The following is an 18,067-nucleotide window of genomic DNA, read 5'->3' on the forward strand; positions in this document are numbered from 1 at the left end:
ACTGCAGTGAAGGATAGACGAGTTTATTAAACCTGAACGTGGTGAGAGCAAACGAGCACTGACTGTGTCACCCATTGCAGCGAAGTTACCTTGAGGCAATCTGTAAAAATCTAAATTAACTAATGTCATCCTCTAACCAGATTTTGCTAAAAATACACAATGATCCACACACTCATTATAAAGTTAAGACCAAACACAATTAGTATAACAACTTAAGTGGAACGAAATTACGTCTGAGCAAGTACACTGAAGCTAAGGGAATTAAATCGAATTCAACGTTCAGCTCTCTCGCTCAAACTGGACGGAGGAGAAAGATGAACCAATGTGAAGATTTTAAGCTTTAGGTTTCTTGCACAATGGCTTACAGTGAGAAACTTCAAAGAGAAGCAAAAAAATACCGAAACGGCGACGTTTACAACTTCACACTTACTGTAAATTATAAAAATAGTCCAGTATTTAAGATCTAATTTCAGTTTGAACCACATTATTTATTTACTACCCTACTCTCGCTTCCGCGCCAGACTCAGAGAGGTAAAAAAAACGATTCCACTTCTTCTTCTTCTTGTAGCAGTTTCTTAGTTCCGGAAATTGAATGGAAGAAGCATCTGAATACGCGTTTCAGTTCTTGTTTTGCTGATTCTTGGCGAAAATTTTGCTCCTTTAATTTCTCCAGTTTGTTTATTCAGTCTAGTGGTTCTGTTAATCTCTCGATATCGAACACCTTCTAAATGCTTTCGACGAGTAAGAGAGATGTCTTAACTGTTATCAGATTCTTGTTTACTACTAGTTCGAGCTTCATCAGAAACGCAGGTTTCAGAATTCCCTTACCTGCTACTTTTACCACCAAGTGTTCGACGTTATGCCTGAACGAACCTGAAGAAGAATGCATTGAGGATTCTGAGCTCTCGGTTGTATCTTCTAATCACAGAAATATTAGTCCTTTACAAGTTCTACGAATATGGGGTTGTGATGATGATGAAATATCAAAGCTTTTTACTCGCAGGCCTGCTTTGCAGAGAGCTAATGTTGCTCAGCTGGAGTTTAAGTTAAGTCTTCTTAAGCCACTGGGGATCACGTCTTCAGACCTTGTCAAGATTATTAATTGTCGTCCAAGGTTCTTTAGCTGCCGTATTCACCTTGTCCTTGATGAAAGGATCAACTACTTCATGGAGTTTTTGGGGTCAAAGGAGGTGTTGCGCAGAGTCATTATCAGGAACCCGTCACTCATGTTGTATGACCTCGATGACAAGATCAAACCCGCGATAGAGTCCTACAAAGAGTTGGGCTTTAGCCAACAGGATCTTGTCGCAATGTTGATATCTCGACCCACGTTGATCCCAAGAACAAACTTTAACGAGGAGAAGTTTGGGTACATTCAGAAAACTGGGGTGGCAAGAGAATCCAAGATGTTTAAATATGTTGCAACACTCATCGGGGTCTCGAGGATGGAGACAATCCAAGAGAAACTTGGAAACTTGGAAAAGTTTGGCTTCTCGGAAGAAGAGATTTGGCATCTTTGTGGGAAATGCCCAGTTCTTCTCACTCTCTCAGTTGAGAAAGTTCAGAGAAACATGACTTTTGTTATAGCCTCGATGAAACTTCCAGCTCATTCGGTGTTTAAGCACCCCTTTTTGCTTCTCCTTAACCTCGAGACCCAACTAAAACCTCGTGCGGATCTTGTTAAGAGAGTCTTGGAAATGCGTCTAAAGCCACTCGTAAAAGAAGTGAACATTTTCACAGCGCTGAGGATGAGCGAGAAACGGTTCTTGAAGGTTTATGTAATGTGTCATCCACAAGATATTGCAGACGAGCTGATGGAGTTGTATGAGAAATCCAAAAACATGAAACGTTTGGCTGAGAAATCCAAGAAATTCATCCGTAAAGGATTCCCCTTTTGAATCTCTCTTTTTTCATTGGCCACTCTTTCATTTGTTTTTCTTCTTGTTTCTCCGAATTTGTTCATTACAGATGTAACATTGTGTAAAATTTTCGATCTTCCCAATCTTGTAGAAGGTCCACATTGCAAATTATGGTGTTCTTTTATATAATGGTAAATCATTTGGTTTGGTTTGATGCGGTTTTTATTGAGGTTATTTTGCTTTTGGTTAGCAATTGTGTAACGGTTTATTTGGATATAACAAATCTAATGAGTTGGTTTTCCTTTACGGTTTGGATTTGGTTTAGTTCAGATTAGTTAAACCGGAATAGAAAAGTATGAAACACACAAAACGCGACGAACCACGTTTTGCGAAACGGCCGAAGACGCCCTAGACTCGACGTGTCTCTCTTCCTGACATCGTTCGTGGCGGCAGTGACAAAATCTCTCTTTCTTTTTTTTTTTTTTTTTTTTTTTTTAATTAATAAAAACGTTTCCAAAGCTGCAACCTTTATGCGTTTTTTAGTAGTTGAAGAGAATCAATCTGACCTGACATCAAAAAATTTGGCGTCTTTGTAAGCCAACAACACATCTCTCTCTCTCAGTTGAGTTGCATTGTATTTGAGAATTGAGGTGATATTATTATGGCCTCGACCCTTTTCTCCAGAAGTTTCTTGGCTGCTACTCACCGCCTGATTACTCCTTCTCTGTCTTCTCTTCTTCCCCAAACGACCGCCGCCGCGTTTCTCACTGTAAGTCGAAATCGATTTTGATTCGCGATCCATTTTCAATTGTCCATTCGTTTCATAGTTGCTTTAGCTTCTCTGGTTTGTTCATCGGATTGTCAAAAGTTTTAAATTTGACTGATAAATCGGAAATTAAGGAGTGAAAATTATGTAAATTTGCTCAACTTGGTTCTCTGTTTATGAAATCTGACTCTTTTGCCTTTCTTGTGTGTTTGTGATGGTAATTGCAGAAGAGAGCATTCTACTCTCCTCAATTAGGCGTTGCTTCTACAGCCTATAAATCAACCACATGGGCTCGTCGAGCCATGGCTTATACTGGAGTTGGTACAAAAGCCGGTTACTCTACCTCATCCATATCAACCAGTGAACCTGTTGTATCTGTTGATTGGCTTCATGCTAATCTTAGAGAGCCTGATTTGAAGGTGACTTCCCTTTGGTGCCTGTTTGACTTCTTGAATACTTTTGCTGCCATACTCAAACTTACCTGTTCTCAATCATGCTCAGGTTTTGGATGCTTCGTGGTACATGCCAGATGAACAGAGAAATCCGATCCAAGAATATCAGGTGAGAGTATGAGCAAATATATATTATTGAGAAGCTCTTGGATTTCACAAGTGTTTGTGTTGTTTTCGTTCTCGATTAGCGCAAGCACTCTTAAGTAGTAGAGTTAGTACACTACTTGATACTGACGGACTTACACTGATCCTCTCCTATAGGTTGCTCATATTCCCCGCGCTCTCTTCTTTGATTTGGATGGAATATCAGATCGAAGAACTAGTGTAAGTATCACCATCTTTTCTTTTACGGAAGATGTACCCGTGTACTTTACTTTGAAGTTCTCACTTCACACTGATATCGATTTTAATGAATAAAGTGTCGATATAGATATATTATCTTCCTTTGCTGCCATCAAGATAGTGTGTATACAGCATATAGCTGTTTCTTTAGTGAGATCAAATGAGAAGTCTTCATTATTAACATATATGTTATCATGAGTTTTCATTAAGACATCCTTTTGGCTCGATCTTATTTGTAACACAGTCATCTTAAGTATTGTATGATATATCAACTACTTGTTACAGCTGCCACATATGTTGCCCTCTGAGGAAGCTTTTGCTGCGGGTTGTTCTGCACTTGGAATTGATAACAAAGATGGAGTGGTTGTTTATGATGGAAAGGGGGTCTTTAGTGCAGCCCGAGTATGGTGGTGAGTTATGGTTCTCATTTTTTCTTGAAATCCTTTTGCTTTGTTTGGTGTCTTTTTCAGTTTTTGTTAAAATTGATATGTGCTTCTTTTCTTTACCCTTAAATAGGATGTTCCGAGTTTTTGGACATGACAAAGTTTGGGTGCTCGATGGAGGTCTACCAAGATGGCGTGCGTCAGGTTATGATGTTGAATCTAGTGCATCAGGTGATGCTATTTTGAAAGCTAGTGCCGCAAGTGAGGCCATAGAGAAAATCTATCAAGGACAAACCGTAAGTTGTTCTTTTGGATAATGGTTATGTAGTTCGTATTTCTGTAGATTCATGATGAGATTTAGCAGGAAAGATTATGTTTTTTCGTCATATCAATTTTCTCTCTCGTGGTTGCACAGGTTAGTCCAATAACCTTTCAGACAAAGTTTCAGCCACATCTAGTGTGGACACTTGATCAGGTTGGCATTTCCTGAATGGTTTTGTCTTGGCTTTAATGTTATATGATTTAATTATTTCTTCAGTCATTCTATCTATTGAACCATAAATTTTAATCTTCGTAAAAGAATCCTGACTCAACTTCAAGTTCTTTAATTTGGTTTATATTTATACCCCATCTTTCAGAATTGTGAATGTGACAATATTAAATCTACTCTTTGTTTCAGTATGTTGGTAGATTGATGTCTGTAGATACCTGGTATTGAGTTTGAGTATGTGTTCTAATAACTTGTTCAGATTCTTATTTTATGTCATGATTCTTACTTGCTCTCGTTGGTGAATTTACAGGTTAAGAACAATATGGAGGATCCGACTTATCAACACATAGACGCTCGTTCCAAAGCCAGGTACTATGACTTGCCAAGCTTTTACTTGTGTGGAATGATGATTTAGTACACTTCTTATTCCCTTCGTACTAAGTTCTTACTCGATGTAGCTTTTGAATATTTTACGGGTTTTTTCGCAGGTTTGATGGCACTGCTCCAGAACCCCGTAAGGGAATAAGAAGTGGGCATATACCTGGAAGCAAATGTGTCCCTTATCCTCAGGTAAACCACCCTAGAGAATTTGTTTCCATCCCTCACTTCCCCTGCATCTTTTCCCCAGAGTTAAAGTGATAAAATTTTCTTCTTTTCTGTAGATGTTTGATTCTTCGCAAACACTGTTACCAGCAGAAGAGCTAAAAAAACGATTTGAACAAGAAGGTAAACTATTTCATCATCGTCTCCACTTGAAGAATGCTTCACAATCTTATTTTTTATATATGATCTCGGATTTTTGTTGTAGATGTCTCATTGGACAAGCCTATTATGGCCTCGTGTGGGACCGGCGTATCAGCTTGCATCCTGGCAATGGTAACTCCATTTCTTATTTGAGATTATATATAAACGGAGAGGAGACTGACTTAGTGACTTTCTCTGTTAGGGGCTTCACCGGTTGGGGAAAACCGACGTGCCGGTCTATGATGGGTCGTGGACTGAATGGGCGACACAACCAGATTTGCCCATAGAGGGTGATGAATCTTCTTCATGAAAGTCTCCACGGTAAAGACTAGCGACAAGATTACAAGCCACAGAAGAAAATAATTGTGATGTTTAACTTGAAGAAATGGCTTGAAGTATNGAAGAGCTAAAAAAACGATTTGAACAAGAAGGTAAACTATTTCATCATCGTCTCCACTTGAAGAATGGTTCACAATCTTATTTTTTATATATGATCTCGGATTTTTGTTGTAGATGTCTCATTGGACAAGCCTATTATGGCCTCGTGTGGGACCGGCGTATCAGCTTGCATCCTGGCAATGGTAACTCCATTTCTTATTTGAGATTATATATAAACGGAGAGGAGACTGACTTAGTGACTTTCTCTGTTAGGGGCTTCACCGGTTGGGGAAAACCGACGTGCCGGTCTATGATGGGTCGTGGACTGAATGGGCGACACAACCAGATTTGCCCATAGAGGGTGATGAATCTTCTTCATGAAAGTCTCCACGGTAAAGACTAGCGACAAGATTACAAGCCACAGAAGAAAATAATTGTGATGTTTAACTTGAAGAAATGGCTTGAAGTATTCAAAAATCCAATTGCTGGCTTTAAATTTGCCTCAACCCTCAACTAGAAGAGGACTGTATTTATAGAACTTGGTTTTTTCTTTTTCTTTTTTTGTTCTGGATCCATCTTCCGAATAAAATCAAGAAACAGAATATTGTTTATGATTCTCAAACAGAGATCTTGAGGCTATAATAAACAAGTTTTTTCGGCATATGCTTTAGATAACAACAACACATTGGTGTAACTAGTAATTGCAAGTGAAACAAAGAGTTACGCTATCATACGGGATCGCAATGTCTTGCATTATATATGATACCAGTTAAAAGATTGCAAGAAGACCGCGTGGCCTAATGGATAAGGCGCTCGCCTCCGGAGCGGGAGATTGTGGGTTCGAGTCCCACCGTGGTCGTTTCATTTTATTATTCAATATTAGTTTTGTTTGGTTTTCGAAAAATTCCAGCAACTAATTCTTCAAAATTTATAAGTTATTAATAATATTTCGTATTGATTAAAGTTCCCTACAGAGGTGAATTATTTTGAAGAAAAAAACTTTTATCTTAACTTTTTGTTTTGAATACTAACTCTTCTTTCTTTTAGGGTGTGAAAAGGACTACTATATAGTACTAGTATCTAATAAGAAAATTAAGAATTACTTATTTAACTAAAAATTAATTATACATATACATATAACTTTATTTTAATTACTGGATAAGTGTGTATTTTTATTTATTTAAAAAGCAGTGTAAATAAAATTTCTCTTTATTTTTCAATAAATATTATATTAAGAATTTAAATCTGCGAAGGTGGGTAAGTAGGGGATTGATTTGTTTTCTTGGCCAATTTATTAACATCAATATAAGATCTACTTTATACCCCTTTTATTATTATTTTTATTATATATACATAGTTTCTGTTACTTAAATGCGCAACTTGTTAAATTGAAGACATTGATGATGATACAACGAAAAGTGAATAACAAAAAGAGAAAAGAAAAAAAAAACATTAGATGAAATGCCCACACAAAAAATTGATTAAGAAATAAGATTGTTTTGCAAAATTAAGAAATGAATTGTATATCTAAAAAATAATGTTTTGTGAACGCTAGAACTTAACCATCATCGCCTTCTTATAAGCGGCATACTCTTTCCGCTGCAAAGAATATTCAGCCTCCAACTTTTCAAGATTTCCCTGCATAGTAGTTCTTTAATCCTTGTCTCATCAACTTTTTTTGTTAACATATGTCTCCATCCTTAGTTTTTCCAACTCTGTTTGCATACTTTTAATTGAGTTTTAAAAACTTCTGATTCCATCGTACTTTTTAAAGCTACTTTATGCAATTTCTGATGTTTTTAAAATTTATCATCATAAGTATGAACCATTATCAAAAAGCAAGTAAAAGGTATGAGCCCATAAATGTTAAATTAGAAGTTTATATAAATAAAAGAGTAAAAGTAATTTCAAATCTCTTTTTTTTTTGGTATGTAAACAATTTTTACCGGATTGATTAACGGAACCTTTATAAATAATAGAAGTTGTTGAAAGAAAGATGAATTAATTCATAACAATTCCATGATTGAATTTTTCTATGTACCATAATATACGTTATAATTATTTTATGGTGTATAATAAAATATATGTTTAATTTAATAAAGATACGATAAAGTCTACATTTGATTTATTACTTTGATTAAAATAAGAACTAAAAATTGCTTACTTAGGTACACATTCATTTTTTGATAATGCACTGAAAAGAAACAAGAAAACCAAAACAAACCGTTCATCATTGTTTCACGCGCCGGGCTATTATAGAAATTGTGTTTTGGTTAAAAACAACGTTTTTGGTGGGTTATATAGTCCAGGCATTTTGATTACACGCGCCATACGCGCAACTGCTGCGAGTGGGTTATAAGTAGTGTGTCCCCGATAATAACATGTGGGCTCTTTGTTTAAGACCATGAATATTTGGAGTTTTACAGGCCCAATCCCATAGACAATAAAGCATAGGCCCATAGCCACTAGATTAATTTACTACAGTATTTCTCTTTTTTGGGCCGCATCATTTATTTTGACGGTTATCCATAACACAATTATATTACTTACAAATCGAATTGGCTAATTTAGTTTAACTATTTATTAGAAACTTCATTATCTTCTTTAAAACGTGGATCTAGCCGGTTCCGGTAACACCAAGATCCTGTTTATTGTCATCTTTACGACTTTACCAGCACCAAAGGACAGGTCAGCCAAGTCCAGCAGCATCAGAGACCTTATCCTGAAGCTTGTCAACTTGAATCCCACCTTCGTCTTCCTTTGGCTTTATATCAAGCTTCGTCTTGTTCTTTCCTCCTTCCACCGACTCATATGTTGTCGCCGTTCTTGACCCCATCGGCTCTGCTCCTTGTGCTCCCGACATTTCTGCTGATACTAATCTTTCTCACTCCGTTTCCCTCCCTCCTGGGTTCTGTCTTTACCAAAACTTATTTATACCCTCAAGCCATGCTCTTAAACCCTGCCACATGGCCAAGACGAAGCTTTACGTGGCAGTTGTTTAAAAGACTAGAGTCATTTGGTTTGGTCACGTGATCTAAGTAAGCCAAAAGGACTCTGTTTTGATCCTTATCATCTGTTGGATTTACGCTTCTTGATGTGTTCTCGAACTTGTTTCATAAAGAACCGTCTAATGACAGGTACTTCACATCCAGGAGGCTCATCACTAGTGGAGTCAACCAATTGATTTGTTATCGATGTTCCATGTAAGTCCAATGCTTTCATTGTGTTGGTACCAGCGAGCTCAGGAGACGTAGTGACATTAATGCAACCACGAAGATACAAGTACTTAAGTTGTGCCAGTTTCTTTAGCGTTGGAGGAAGGTTCATAAGCTTGTCACAGCCAGACATATTGAGATAACGAAGCTTTGAATTCTGCCCTACTGTTGAAGGTACTGCTTCTATTGCTGTTCTGTTCAGATTCAACCATTGTATGTTTGCTCCGACTTCTGGGAATGATGTAACGTTAGGACAGTTTGCGAGGCCAAGATCAGTGAGAGACTTCAGGTTCTTCATGCTGTCTGGGAGATTCATCAGTCTCTTGCAGCCGGAGAGGCGTAGCTCTCTGAGACGAGAGAGGCGTTCGACTGATGATGGTACTTGTTGAATAGTTGTCTCGTTCAGAAGCAACTTCTCGACAGTCTCTGAGATAAATGGAAACTCTTTCAGGCTAGAGCATCCGTCCAGACGAAGAAATCTGAGGGATTTCAAGTTGATGTTGTTTGGGAGGCTCCTTAGTTTTCTGCAGTCACTCAATCTTAGGTGGACGAGTTTGTTGAGTTGTCTAAGAGAGGACTCGGGGATTTCAACCAAGTTATCACAATTGGAGAGTTTCAGACTCTCAAGATTAGTCGCCTTCGAAAGGTCTGGAAACTCGTTAAGGTGCTTGCAGCTTGTGAGGTTTAGGCTCCGTAAGTTTGCAAGTTCCTGCACCGTAATAACATAGAGAAGAAGCATCAGCAAGATTAAATCAAGAGGAGAAGAAGAGAGCTCCTTTGTGTACCGCATCAAACCTGAGTTCCACCCCAAACTGTTTCTATTGAGCTGTGTGAGAGGTTGAGTTCAAATAGAGAAGTCATACAAAACTGAGATGGCAATGATTTAAGATTATAAGCATCCCACCGAAGATACCGCAGCGTAGGGAGGTAGTCGAGGCCATCTAACATCCTTGTTCTGCTCTGTCCAATGCTGGAATTCGTATAAAATTTAAGTAGTTTGAGATTTGGCATCCTCCTAAAGATTCCAGGTGTTATGTTGAGCTCATTTCCATTAGACATGTCCAGAAATATGCTTTCCACCTCAATTGCTTCATCGCCCTAGAGATAAAATAAATATTCAAATCCAAGAATGGGACATAAGATTGAGCTTAATAAAAGATGATCAGCTTACTGCGTTGGTGGAGAAAACGTGATTGATATCTTCAAAATCCCACAGCATTAAACGTTTCCATGGCCTTTCATCTTTGCCTTCACATATGATATCATAAGCCATGTCCTGGAGCAAGTCATGGACCCAAAGTCGATTTGTGTTTGACCGGCTAATCATACACTTCTCCATCAGAGCTGTAATACTCGGTCTGGTGGGCAACGCTCTGCGCCTGGAAGATACGAAAAACAGGTCTAATACTTTTCTAACTCTGTCCATATTCACTCCGTTGAAACAGAGCGCAATGTAAAGAAATATCTTCTTTTCTAGGTCATCCAATGCCTCATAACTTACTCTTAACGCCTTGAACAGTGAATCATCATTATTATTTCTCAGCAAATCCAGTTTGTCTTCCCAAAATTCCAGCTCCCGGCGATAGAGAGATCCTCCTACGAGTTGAAGTGCTAACGGAAGACCACCAAGCTGCTTCACAACATCTATTGAAAGCTCTCTATAATCTTCAGATGGACGAGGTTGCTTGAAAGCATGCTTACTAAAAAGCTGAAGTGCTTGGGTGCTCCTCAAAGGCATCACTTCATAGATACGTTCCACATCATGCATGTCTAGAACACGCCTGTCTCGAGTGGTGATAATGATCCTGCTTCCTGGTCCAAACCACTCAGGACTTCCAGCGAGTTCTTTTAGCTGTTTTATATCGTCAACATCATCAAGAACAAGAAGAATCTTTTTGCCACATAATCGTTCCTTCATCACATAAGAATATATATTCCATGTATTCATGTCCTTCTTGCGGAAGATTTCAGACAAGATTTTCTCACGTAAATGTGATGGACCATATCGGTTAAAGTCTCTTTTCACATTCTCTAACAAGGAAGCACCATCGAACTCGCTCAAGAAGGCTTTGTATACATATTTTGCGATGGTGGTTTTGCCTATACCACCCATTCCCCAAATTCCGATCATTCGGACATCATTAAGATCTATGCTCATCAATGGATATATACTTCTCATATGTGTACTCATTCCTATCAATTCACCAGTAGTATCACTGGAAGACATTGGTGAGAACAATCTGTCTGAAAGATCTTGAACAAGCTCCTCGATAAGCTTCGACTCCTCGTTCCTAAATCAAGATAGACCCCCACAGAGTCACAGTTCGGTTCTCAAACAATGAAATTACATGTAAAGTTCACTAGAAGGACTCTAAATTTGCTCACCAGTTCCTGGAATCCCACCCAGAGATCAATCCTACTTTGACCATGGCGTCTCTCCATGTTTTCACTGTGTTTGTATCAGATCTCTTGTCGTGTTCAGCAAAGGCCTTGGCGAAATTCCCAGATTGTTTCTTCACATGTGAAGGGTCAACACCGAAGAAAACGGGGATGAGTTCGAGTGGTTTCTTCTCGACGCAATCTGTGATGTGCACAAGCTCTTGCAAACACCAGCGAGAAGTGGCGTAGTTCTCGGAGAGCACAACGACGGCAAATCTTGATTGCTCAATCGCTTCCAAGAGCGCCGGGCTGATGAAATTCCCACGCTGGAGTTCTGTGTCGTCACGGAAAGTGTGGATCCCCTTGTCGGTGAGAGCTTTGTAGAGATGGCTGAGGAATCCTTTGCGTACATCTGTACCCCTGAAGCTGAGGAACACATGGTACTTCCACAAGGACCGGGACGAGGATGAAGCCAATGTTCCCGCCGCCGGAGAAACACCTGTGAAAGTCACAGGATGTTGAAGCTGCGTTGCTTTTTCTCTCCTTTGAAGAAAGTGAAGGAGACGCCGTAGTCCCAAGCAGACGACCAGGACAGAGAGAACACCGAAGAAAACCACCACAGCCATACAAAGAAAGAAGAAGAAGAAGAGAAAATAGAACTATAGTCGTTCGTTCAAGTGACTCACTACTCATTAAGTCAGATTTCAGATACGGACAGGGAGGGACCACACGGACATTTGACTTTTGACCGACACGATTAGTTTATGAATTATGGACCGTTGAAATTTTATTAACCTGTGATTAGCAAAAGCTTAACTGCTTAGAAAAGTTATAGAACCGTCTCGGTGCAGTATATAACCCACGTGATTCTTAGTTACAAGCCAATCATTAAAAGATATCTTTTTAACCAACAACATTCCACTTACAAAACGAATCCAGCCTAATCCGATTCAACTTCCTGCGTACCAGCTACATAAGACTCTTCTCCTCCTCCTCCACACCAAACCAAGGTAAAATGAACGAACACAAGTTATATAAAAGCACATAAAACTGTTTAACGTAAGTGTCTCAATAATAACAGAAGCAACAATCTTAAAGCGAATGGAATTTTGATCTTAACACTTGTGAAACAGAATCTTATACATCCAAGACTTCTGGAACAAGACTTCAGTTCCCTCGGAGAATAGATAATATACAAAAGCACATAACTGTTTTCGCTATTAACAAACTTCAATCAATTGCAGTCTACTCCAATCACAGTCCTTCCCATGAAAGTTTCAGTAACTACAACACCAGCGTGGGCTTCAATGAGTAATAACAACCGCATCAAAATGAGGATCCTCTTAAGTTCCGACCAATGAGAAATCATTGTAGAGGCAAGTCAAAGCAACCACAACAAAGGTCCCATAACTGATCTAGGCAAATTCTGTGGTAAGCAGGAAAAGGTACATCAGTGATTTCATTGAAACCAGTGTCGGCAGAGTAGTTTTAACCTAAGACCAAGGAAGAGAACAATCCAGCAACATATCACAATCAACCTCTTCACCAGCAGTGTGTTCATATACTCAATCATCGCAGACTAAACTAAGAGCACTACCCACAAAGGCCACAAAGTTTAAATCTCACATGAACAAACGACAACCTGCAATCAATCCCCAAGAGGCAATAATACCAGAAGACTTATATTAATCAAGTAATGACAAATGACATCCGTACCTACTCCATTCTTTGAATGAGATATGAGCAAATCCAATCCACAGCACAAGATAAAGGCCTGAGATCTGCATAAGTTCGAGTCCGGAAATCACAAGAGTTTGGTCAGATCTCGGGTAAGTGTTAAGACTTGCGTCAAGTAATACATGAACCAACGAAAAGCAAGGCAACTAATATCCGCAAGAGTGAAACAGAATAGACACTTCAATAACCTTTTAACTTCATTCTACGTATAAGCTTGTAAGCCTCTCGGAGTTGTGTCTTCCTGCACAAAATGTAGCCAATCAGGCACAAATCTTATATATTTTCAATAATATATCATCCCAGTAATTCCGTAAACAACACTCACTTGTATAGTCCCTTCCAGCAAAACATATCACTCACATACAGGAAAACATCTCTCACAATTACTTTACCAATAGTTGGTATGGCAACACGTCCTAATTCAGAAGATAAAAAAGTTTGCATCAATACGTTGCGTTTTCGTAACATATATCTTTCTTCAGGAATAAACTCAACTTCAGTGAACATCAAAGACCTTCCATGAAAACTTCACAAACTGCAAACCCAACATAGGCTTCAATGTGTGACAGAGCAAATTAAGGTTCAAGAGATGATGAGAATTAAGTAAACATCACTTCCCCAATCGTAGAGTCTGAATAACAGTAACCAGAATGGAGGTACATTATCGTGTTAGACAGAAAGCTTTGACCTGCAAGCCAATACGTCCAAAGGAAGAAAGGAACTAGGATTCGGAGGTAACAATTCAACAACATAAGTAATCAACCTCTTCACCAGAAGTAAGGAGGTTATGTATCACCCGAACAAAATCAATTGAGGACTTCATTATCAAATTCAAATGTCAGCAGTCAAAAGTAAAGACCGTTATCAAAACGAAGATGCTCTTCACCTTCTATGAGCCTACCCCATGATGAGGTCACACTACCAGCAAGAATCACATACATAATCAAATCAACGATGACATCAAAATAACAAACTAAAGAAGATATGAGCAACACAACACCTCAATAATATTTGTACGTGTTCCCCAGAATCACAAGATTCATTCCCCCAGATTCTGACAATGGCAAGAAATCTGATGTCCTGTGGAAGAACTTACAAATTAACTAAATAACTCATTCTGGCAAACTAGTAGTTATATGACTAAAATACAAGAATAAATACTGAGGTATCTGATGAAACCTAAAATCCACGTAGTGTACAGTAAGAGCTGAAAATCTTCAAATTTTTTGAACATATTAATCAGACATTGCTGCGAAACTGAGAATCATCATCAAAAGTACAACTCAATCTTAGAATCAATAGAACAAGTATGGTATCCACACCTTCAGAGAAGTCAACCTACAGAGCTTCAACCATCCTGAACAACTAATCCCCAGCGGCAGAGACCATGAAATAGAAGATACACAAAAAAGAGTTTATACAAAACCGATGAGTGAAACTGATAGAACCTTCGATATTACCTTGTCTTGCTGGAGAACAGACCAACTCATAAGTAAATATACTGGATCCTCAAAATCTGTAGCACATTTCCGCTCAGAGAGAAGCAATAGACTATGCAACCACAATTAATAGCATCAATTCTGAGAAAATAAATAGCCTCGTAAAAGCAGAAACAAGGAAGAAAGGATGGGAACCCGTCAATTAGTATGGAGATGGAAGCTCCCTTTTCTTGAATACCCAGTAAATTACAACAGTCAGAAGTAATTCACAGATCAACAGCGATGCAATAATCACATGCCAAAGAACTCATAATATATGAACTGAATCTACTTCACAAATTCATGATGTACAGATACGAGTGTAGGCAAGCAGGCCAAAACAGAACTACCACTTTGCAAAATCAACCCGGATGCAACGATAATGACTTCATCTCAAGTAGAAGCGATTAGTATCAACTATAGAAAAGATGCAGCAAAATACAAGCACAAGCAGATAAGGAGGGGAGCTGATCACGTCTTCATCAAATGTAGTGGTCATCAAAACAGAAAAAGGCAAAAGACACCAGAGGTTAAAACCTACTGTAAATTCAACCTTCGATGTCAAAAAAATCAAAAGGGAGTCGGGCTCCTTCGAATCCTCAACACACCAAAAAGCCAAAAGAAACTCCCCACTGTCAATGGTTGAGTAAGCGAAACACACTTCAAAATCCAGGAATTATGAATCAAAAGATTGCAGAAGATCTAAGAAGGAAAGAAGAACGAAAACCTGACTACCAACATGTCTAGCTTTCTGCATAAGAGGAGCTCAGACTTGACGCTGTTCAATTCAAAAACTAAATCCATCAACTAAAACCTGAATCAACGACAGATGGAAGCACCAAATTCTCCCGGCAAGCTGTAAACGTAATTAGCAAAACTCCCGATGCAGAAATACAGGGTAATCCAATAACAGCAGACGTTACTGCTAACCTGAAACATCCAATAACAAATTCTATGGAAACAGAGTGCTGAAATATACTCAAGGGAGAGAAGAAGGAAATCCTAAATAAACACAGGTCCACCCTTCTGCATCAGAGAGCTCAGACTTTTAGCAGAGATAAAAGACAATCAAAACAAAATCTACTTACAAAGCAAAAGTATTAGAACAAACTCATTCGGAAGGGAATTTAAGAGCATCTTTCATATGAATGTGTGCAAACAGCAGAGGAACAGAGAATGATTGATGTAGAAAATCTGGAAAACAGAATAAGACACAGAGGACATATCAAACCTAACCAACAATAACCAAAATTAAATAAATCAACCAATAGCAGAAAAGTGTATATATAATAAGTAACCAGAAACTCGTTTGGGAGGACTCTATGATCATCTTTAATCTGAGTGTGTATACGGACATAGAATAAAGTGAGTTGTGAAGGAAATTCTGGGAACACAGGGGGAAAATCATACCTCACGAACAATACCCAATTTTAAATAAAACAATCTATAGGTAAAAAGGTGTATAGATGTGAAAGAACCAGAAACACGATATTATTATACGCCACCCATCCTTCTCTCCCAAAATGACTTGAACTTCTACGATCTAAATCGAAAATTATACAAAATTTAGAAAAGAAAAACAACCAAGTAACAGGGAAATAAGAAACCATTAAAAAAAACAAAGGGGGATAAGGAACCGCCAGAGAGGTAATAGGGAAGCACAAGATCAAAGACATCTTTCAAGCTCAAAATATACACCTATAAAGAAGGGAACATTTCACTTTAAAAAAAAAACACCGTCACAAGCATATGAGAGTATGATCAAACAATAAACATAAAAGACAGGGGAAAGAAACCAGTTAGTAGCCTGACGTTTCTCTCTTTTAGAACCTCCACTACCTATAACAAAAGAAAGGGTCTTAAGCATAATACATAAATTCCTGCATCACTAGGAAGATCAGCGACACTACTGTTAACCTGAAACATCCAATAACAAATCCAAATGATCTTGAAGAATCCCAAGTGGCGCAGTCTATAACTCAGGAAACAAAAATTCAAAATCAAGGTAGTATATGAAATCAAACAGATTACAGAAATATACCCAAGGGAAAGAGGAACGAAAACCTCAATAAATCACATGTCAAACCTTCTGGAACAGAGAGGTCAGACTTAGCAGGCCTAAAAGACATATAAGCATTCAAAAACTAGTTACAAAAAAGTACAAAGAATATGAATGTGTATGTGTGATAGGGAATTTTACGATCATCTTTCATATGAATGTGTGTAGAGGCAGCAGAGAATTAGAGAGGCGTTGATGTATCAAACCTGGAAAACAAATTAAGACACACAGAGGACAGAAACAAAAATAGCCAAAATTAAATAAATCAACCAAAAGCAGAAAGAGGTGATATAGATGCGAAGTAGCCAGAAACACGAAACTAAACGCAAGCCATCCTTCCCTTCACAATGCCTTCAACGTCAAAGATCTAAACCAAAAAGTTTCACCAACAAAAATCAGAAGGAAAACAAGCGTACGTAATATAAGAACCCTGAAAAGGAAACAAAGGGAAATAGAAAACCGCCAAAGAAGTAACACATCAGGGAGCGACGACACATCCTTCCAAGATCAACTGATACGGAATAGAACAGAGAGGAAATCGTGATTGTAACGAGTAAGTCATTCGGGAAAATAACGCACGAGAAAACAGAAGAAACCAAAAGAGATGATATGATATGATAGGCGAGAAACAAAAGATTCAACAGAGCAATCCCATTGCCTACACGATCTGCATCAAAGACGAAAAGAAAAGAAGAGAGATGTAGCTTATCTAGAAAAGAAGAAGAAGGCTAAGAAATAAGAATTGGGAAAGGAGGACAAAAAAAAGCAACAGAGAAAACGCGTGACAACGTTCAATAAAACCATCACCGATCCATCTAAGTATCCTCTTTAATCACCAATCGATCAATAGTATTACCCTCCACAATCTGGATTAACAACAATAGAACTACGTGGATTAAACAACATGAAAAGACAAAGTGAACATTCAGCGAAGAACAAGTTCGGATCAAAAATTAGAACCACCACCGATCGATTTTAGTACCCTTCTCCTCCTCAATCACCTATCGATCATCCTCGACAATCTAAATCATCAACAAGAGGACGAGAAATAAATAACCTGAATTAGAAAAAGTGAAAAATTCAGAAGCGAGAACGAATCGGGATCAAAATTCGACTGAAGACTTAGCGTAGAGNAAAAAAAAAAAAAAAAAAAAAAAAAAAAAAAAAAAAAAAAAAAAACCTATCACGGCGGATCATAGAATCATACACAATCTACAAAAACACAACGAGAAGACAAAATCAATTTAGAAATCATAACTCTACAGAAGGTGAAATTTCAGAAATCGAAAAGCGATGATCATCGGATTATAATTCGCTAAGAGAAACAAAAGCCAGAGGAAGAACACTCCCGCGTCGAGACGTAACAGAGAGAAGCAATAATCAATCCATCGAAACCATCCATCACCGAGTGATCAAAGCAATCGATCCACAATCTATAAAAAGAAAAAAGTAAATCGCACGAACATAANAAAAAAAAAAAAAAAAAAAAAAAAAGCCACCGACGCAATTTTAGAAACCAAACCCTAGAAAATATCAATCATCAATGAAAAGTGAAAACCCATAAGTAGGAACGATGATGATTGATTCAGAAAATCTCAAAGACGCGTTCTTTTAGAATAATCATCTATCAACAACAGCTAAAGCGTAACAGAGAAAGATGTGGACATATGTGGTTCTGGGAAAAAAGAGAGGAGGGGATCACCAATATTTATAGATTGGTATGAAAGCAATTGACGGTCGTGATTTTATCGCGTTAGGTTTCAGCGGTCAAGATTAAAGTTATAA

The 18,067-nt window shown here is 38.1% G+C and overlaps 4 protein-coding genes, 1 long non-coding RNA gene and 1 other non-coding gene across 39 annotated transcripts; 4 read left to right on the forward strand and 2 right to left on the reverse strand.

Moving 5' to 3' along the window:
* On the forward strand, nt 512-2,071 carry LOC104703269 (transcription termination factor MTERF6, chloroplastic/mitochondrial-like). The gene has a single exon (XM_010419240.2). It carries the CDS (start codon nt 729-731, stop codon nt 1,896-1,898), a length of 1,170 nt encoding a protein of 389 aa, XP_010417542.1. The 5' UTR covers nt 512-728; the 3' UTR covers nt 1,899-2,071.
* Nucleotides 2,379-5,420, forward strand: LOC104703270 (thiosulfate/3-mercaptopyruvate sulfurtransferase 1, mitochondrial). Of its 2 annotated transcripts, XM_010419241.2 has the most exons (12): nt 2,379-2,628; nt 2,853-3,044; nt 3,127-3,186; nt 3,339-3,401; nt 3,705-3,829; nt 3,936-4,098; nt 4,218-4,277; nt 4,603-4,661; nt 4,781-4,862; nt 4,955-5,018; nt 5,101-5,168; nt 5,239-5,420. In XM_010419241.2, the coding sequence occupies exons 1-12, from the start codon at nt 2,521-2,523 to the stop codon at nt 5,344-5,346; spliced, it is 1,152 nt and encodes a 383-aa protein (XP_010417543.1). In that variant the 5' UTR covers nt 2,379-2,520; the 3' UTR covers nt 5,347-5,420. The 2 variants fall into 2 exon arrangements, with proteins under 2 accessions (XP_010417543.1, XP_010417544.1); XM_010419242.2 differs by lacking the exons at nt 2,379-2,628; nt 2,853-3,044 and having other exon boundaries at nt 3,134-3,186; nt 3,705-3,833.
* On the forward strand, nt 5,437-6,075 carry LOC104703271. Its single transcript, XR_754151.1, has 3 exons — nt 5,437-5,467; nt 5,550-5,617; nt 5,688-6,075. It is a non-coding gene; the product is annotated as an uncharacterized LOC104703271 (long non-coding RNA).
* On the forward strand, nt 6,201-6,273 carry TRNAR-CCG. Its single transcript has one exon. It is a non-coding gene; the product is annotated as a tRNA-Arg (tRNA).
* On the reverse strand, nt 7,787-8,296 carry LOC109125683. Its single transcript, XM_019227997.1, is given in 1 exon segment — nt 7,787-8,296. A coding segment is annotated over 1 exon segment (246 nt). The 5' UTR covers nt 8,278-8,296; the 3' UTR covers nt 7,787-8,031.
* On the reverse strand, nt 7,852-17,946 carry LOC104703272 (protein SUPPRESSOR OF npr1-1, CONSTITUTIVE 1-like). Of its 33 annotated transcripts, none has more exons than XM_010419270.2 (9): nt 17,541-17,946; nt 17,265-17,339; nt 17,072-17,148; nt 13,071-16,949; nt 12,934-12,986; nt 11,015-12,789; nt 9,801-10,920; nt 9,425-9,727; nt 7,852-9,338 (listed from the first exon to the last, which is right to left on the reverse strand). In XM_010419270.2, the coding sequence occupies exons 6-9, from the start codon at nt 11,632-11,634 to the stop codon at nt 8,484-8,486; spliced, it is 2,898 nt and encodes a 965-aa protein (XP_010417572.1). In that variant the 5' UTR covers nt 11,635-12,789; nt 12,934-12,986; nt 13,071-16,949; nt 17,072-17,148; nt 17,265-17,339; nt 17,541-17,946; the 3' UTR covers nt 7,852-8,483. The 33 variants fall into 33 exon arrangements, with proteins under 33 accessions (XP_010417572.1, XP_010417573.1, XP_010417571.1 ...); XM_010419271.2 differs by having other exon boundaries at nt 17,090-17,148; nt 17,249-17,339; XM_010419269.2 differs by having other exon boundaries at nt 17,249-17,339.

The sequence above is a fragment of the Camelina sativa genome, chromosome 7 (assembly GCF_000633955.1).
Source record: "Camelina sativa cultivar DH55 chromosome 7, Cs, whole genome shotgun sequence".
Taxonomy (NCBI): Eukaryota; Viridiplantae; Streptophyta; class Magnoliopsida; order Brassicales; family Brassicaceae; genus Camelina; species Camelina sativa.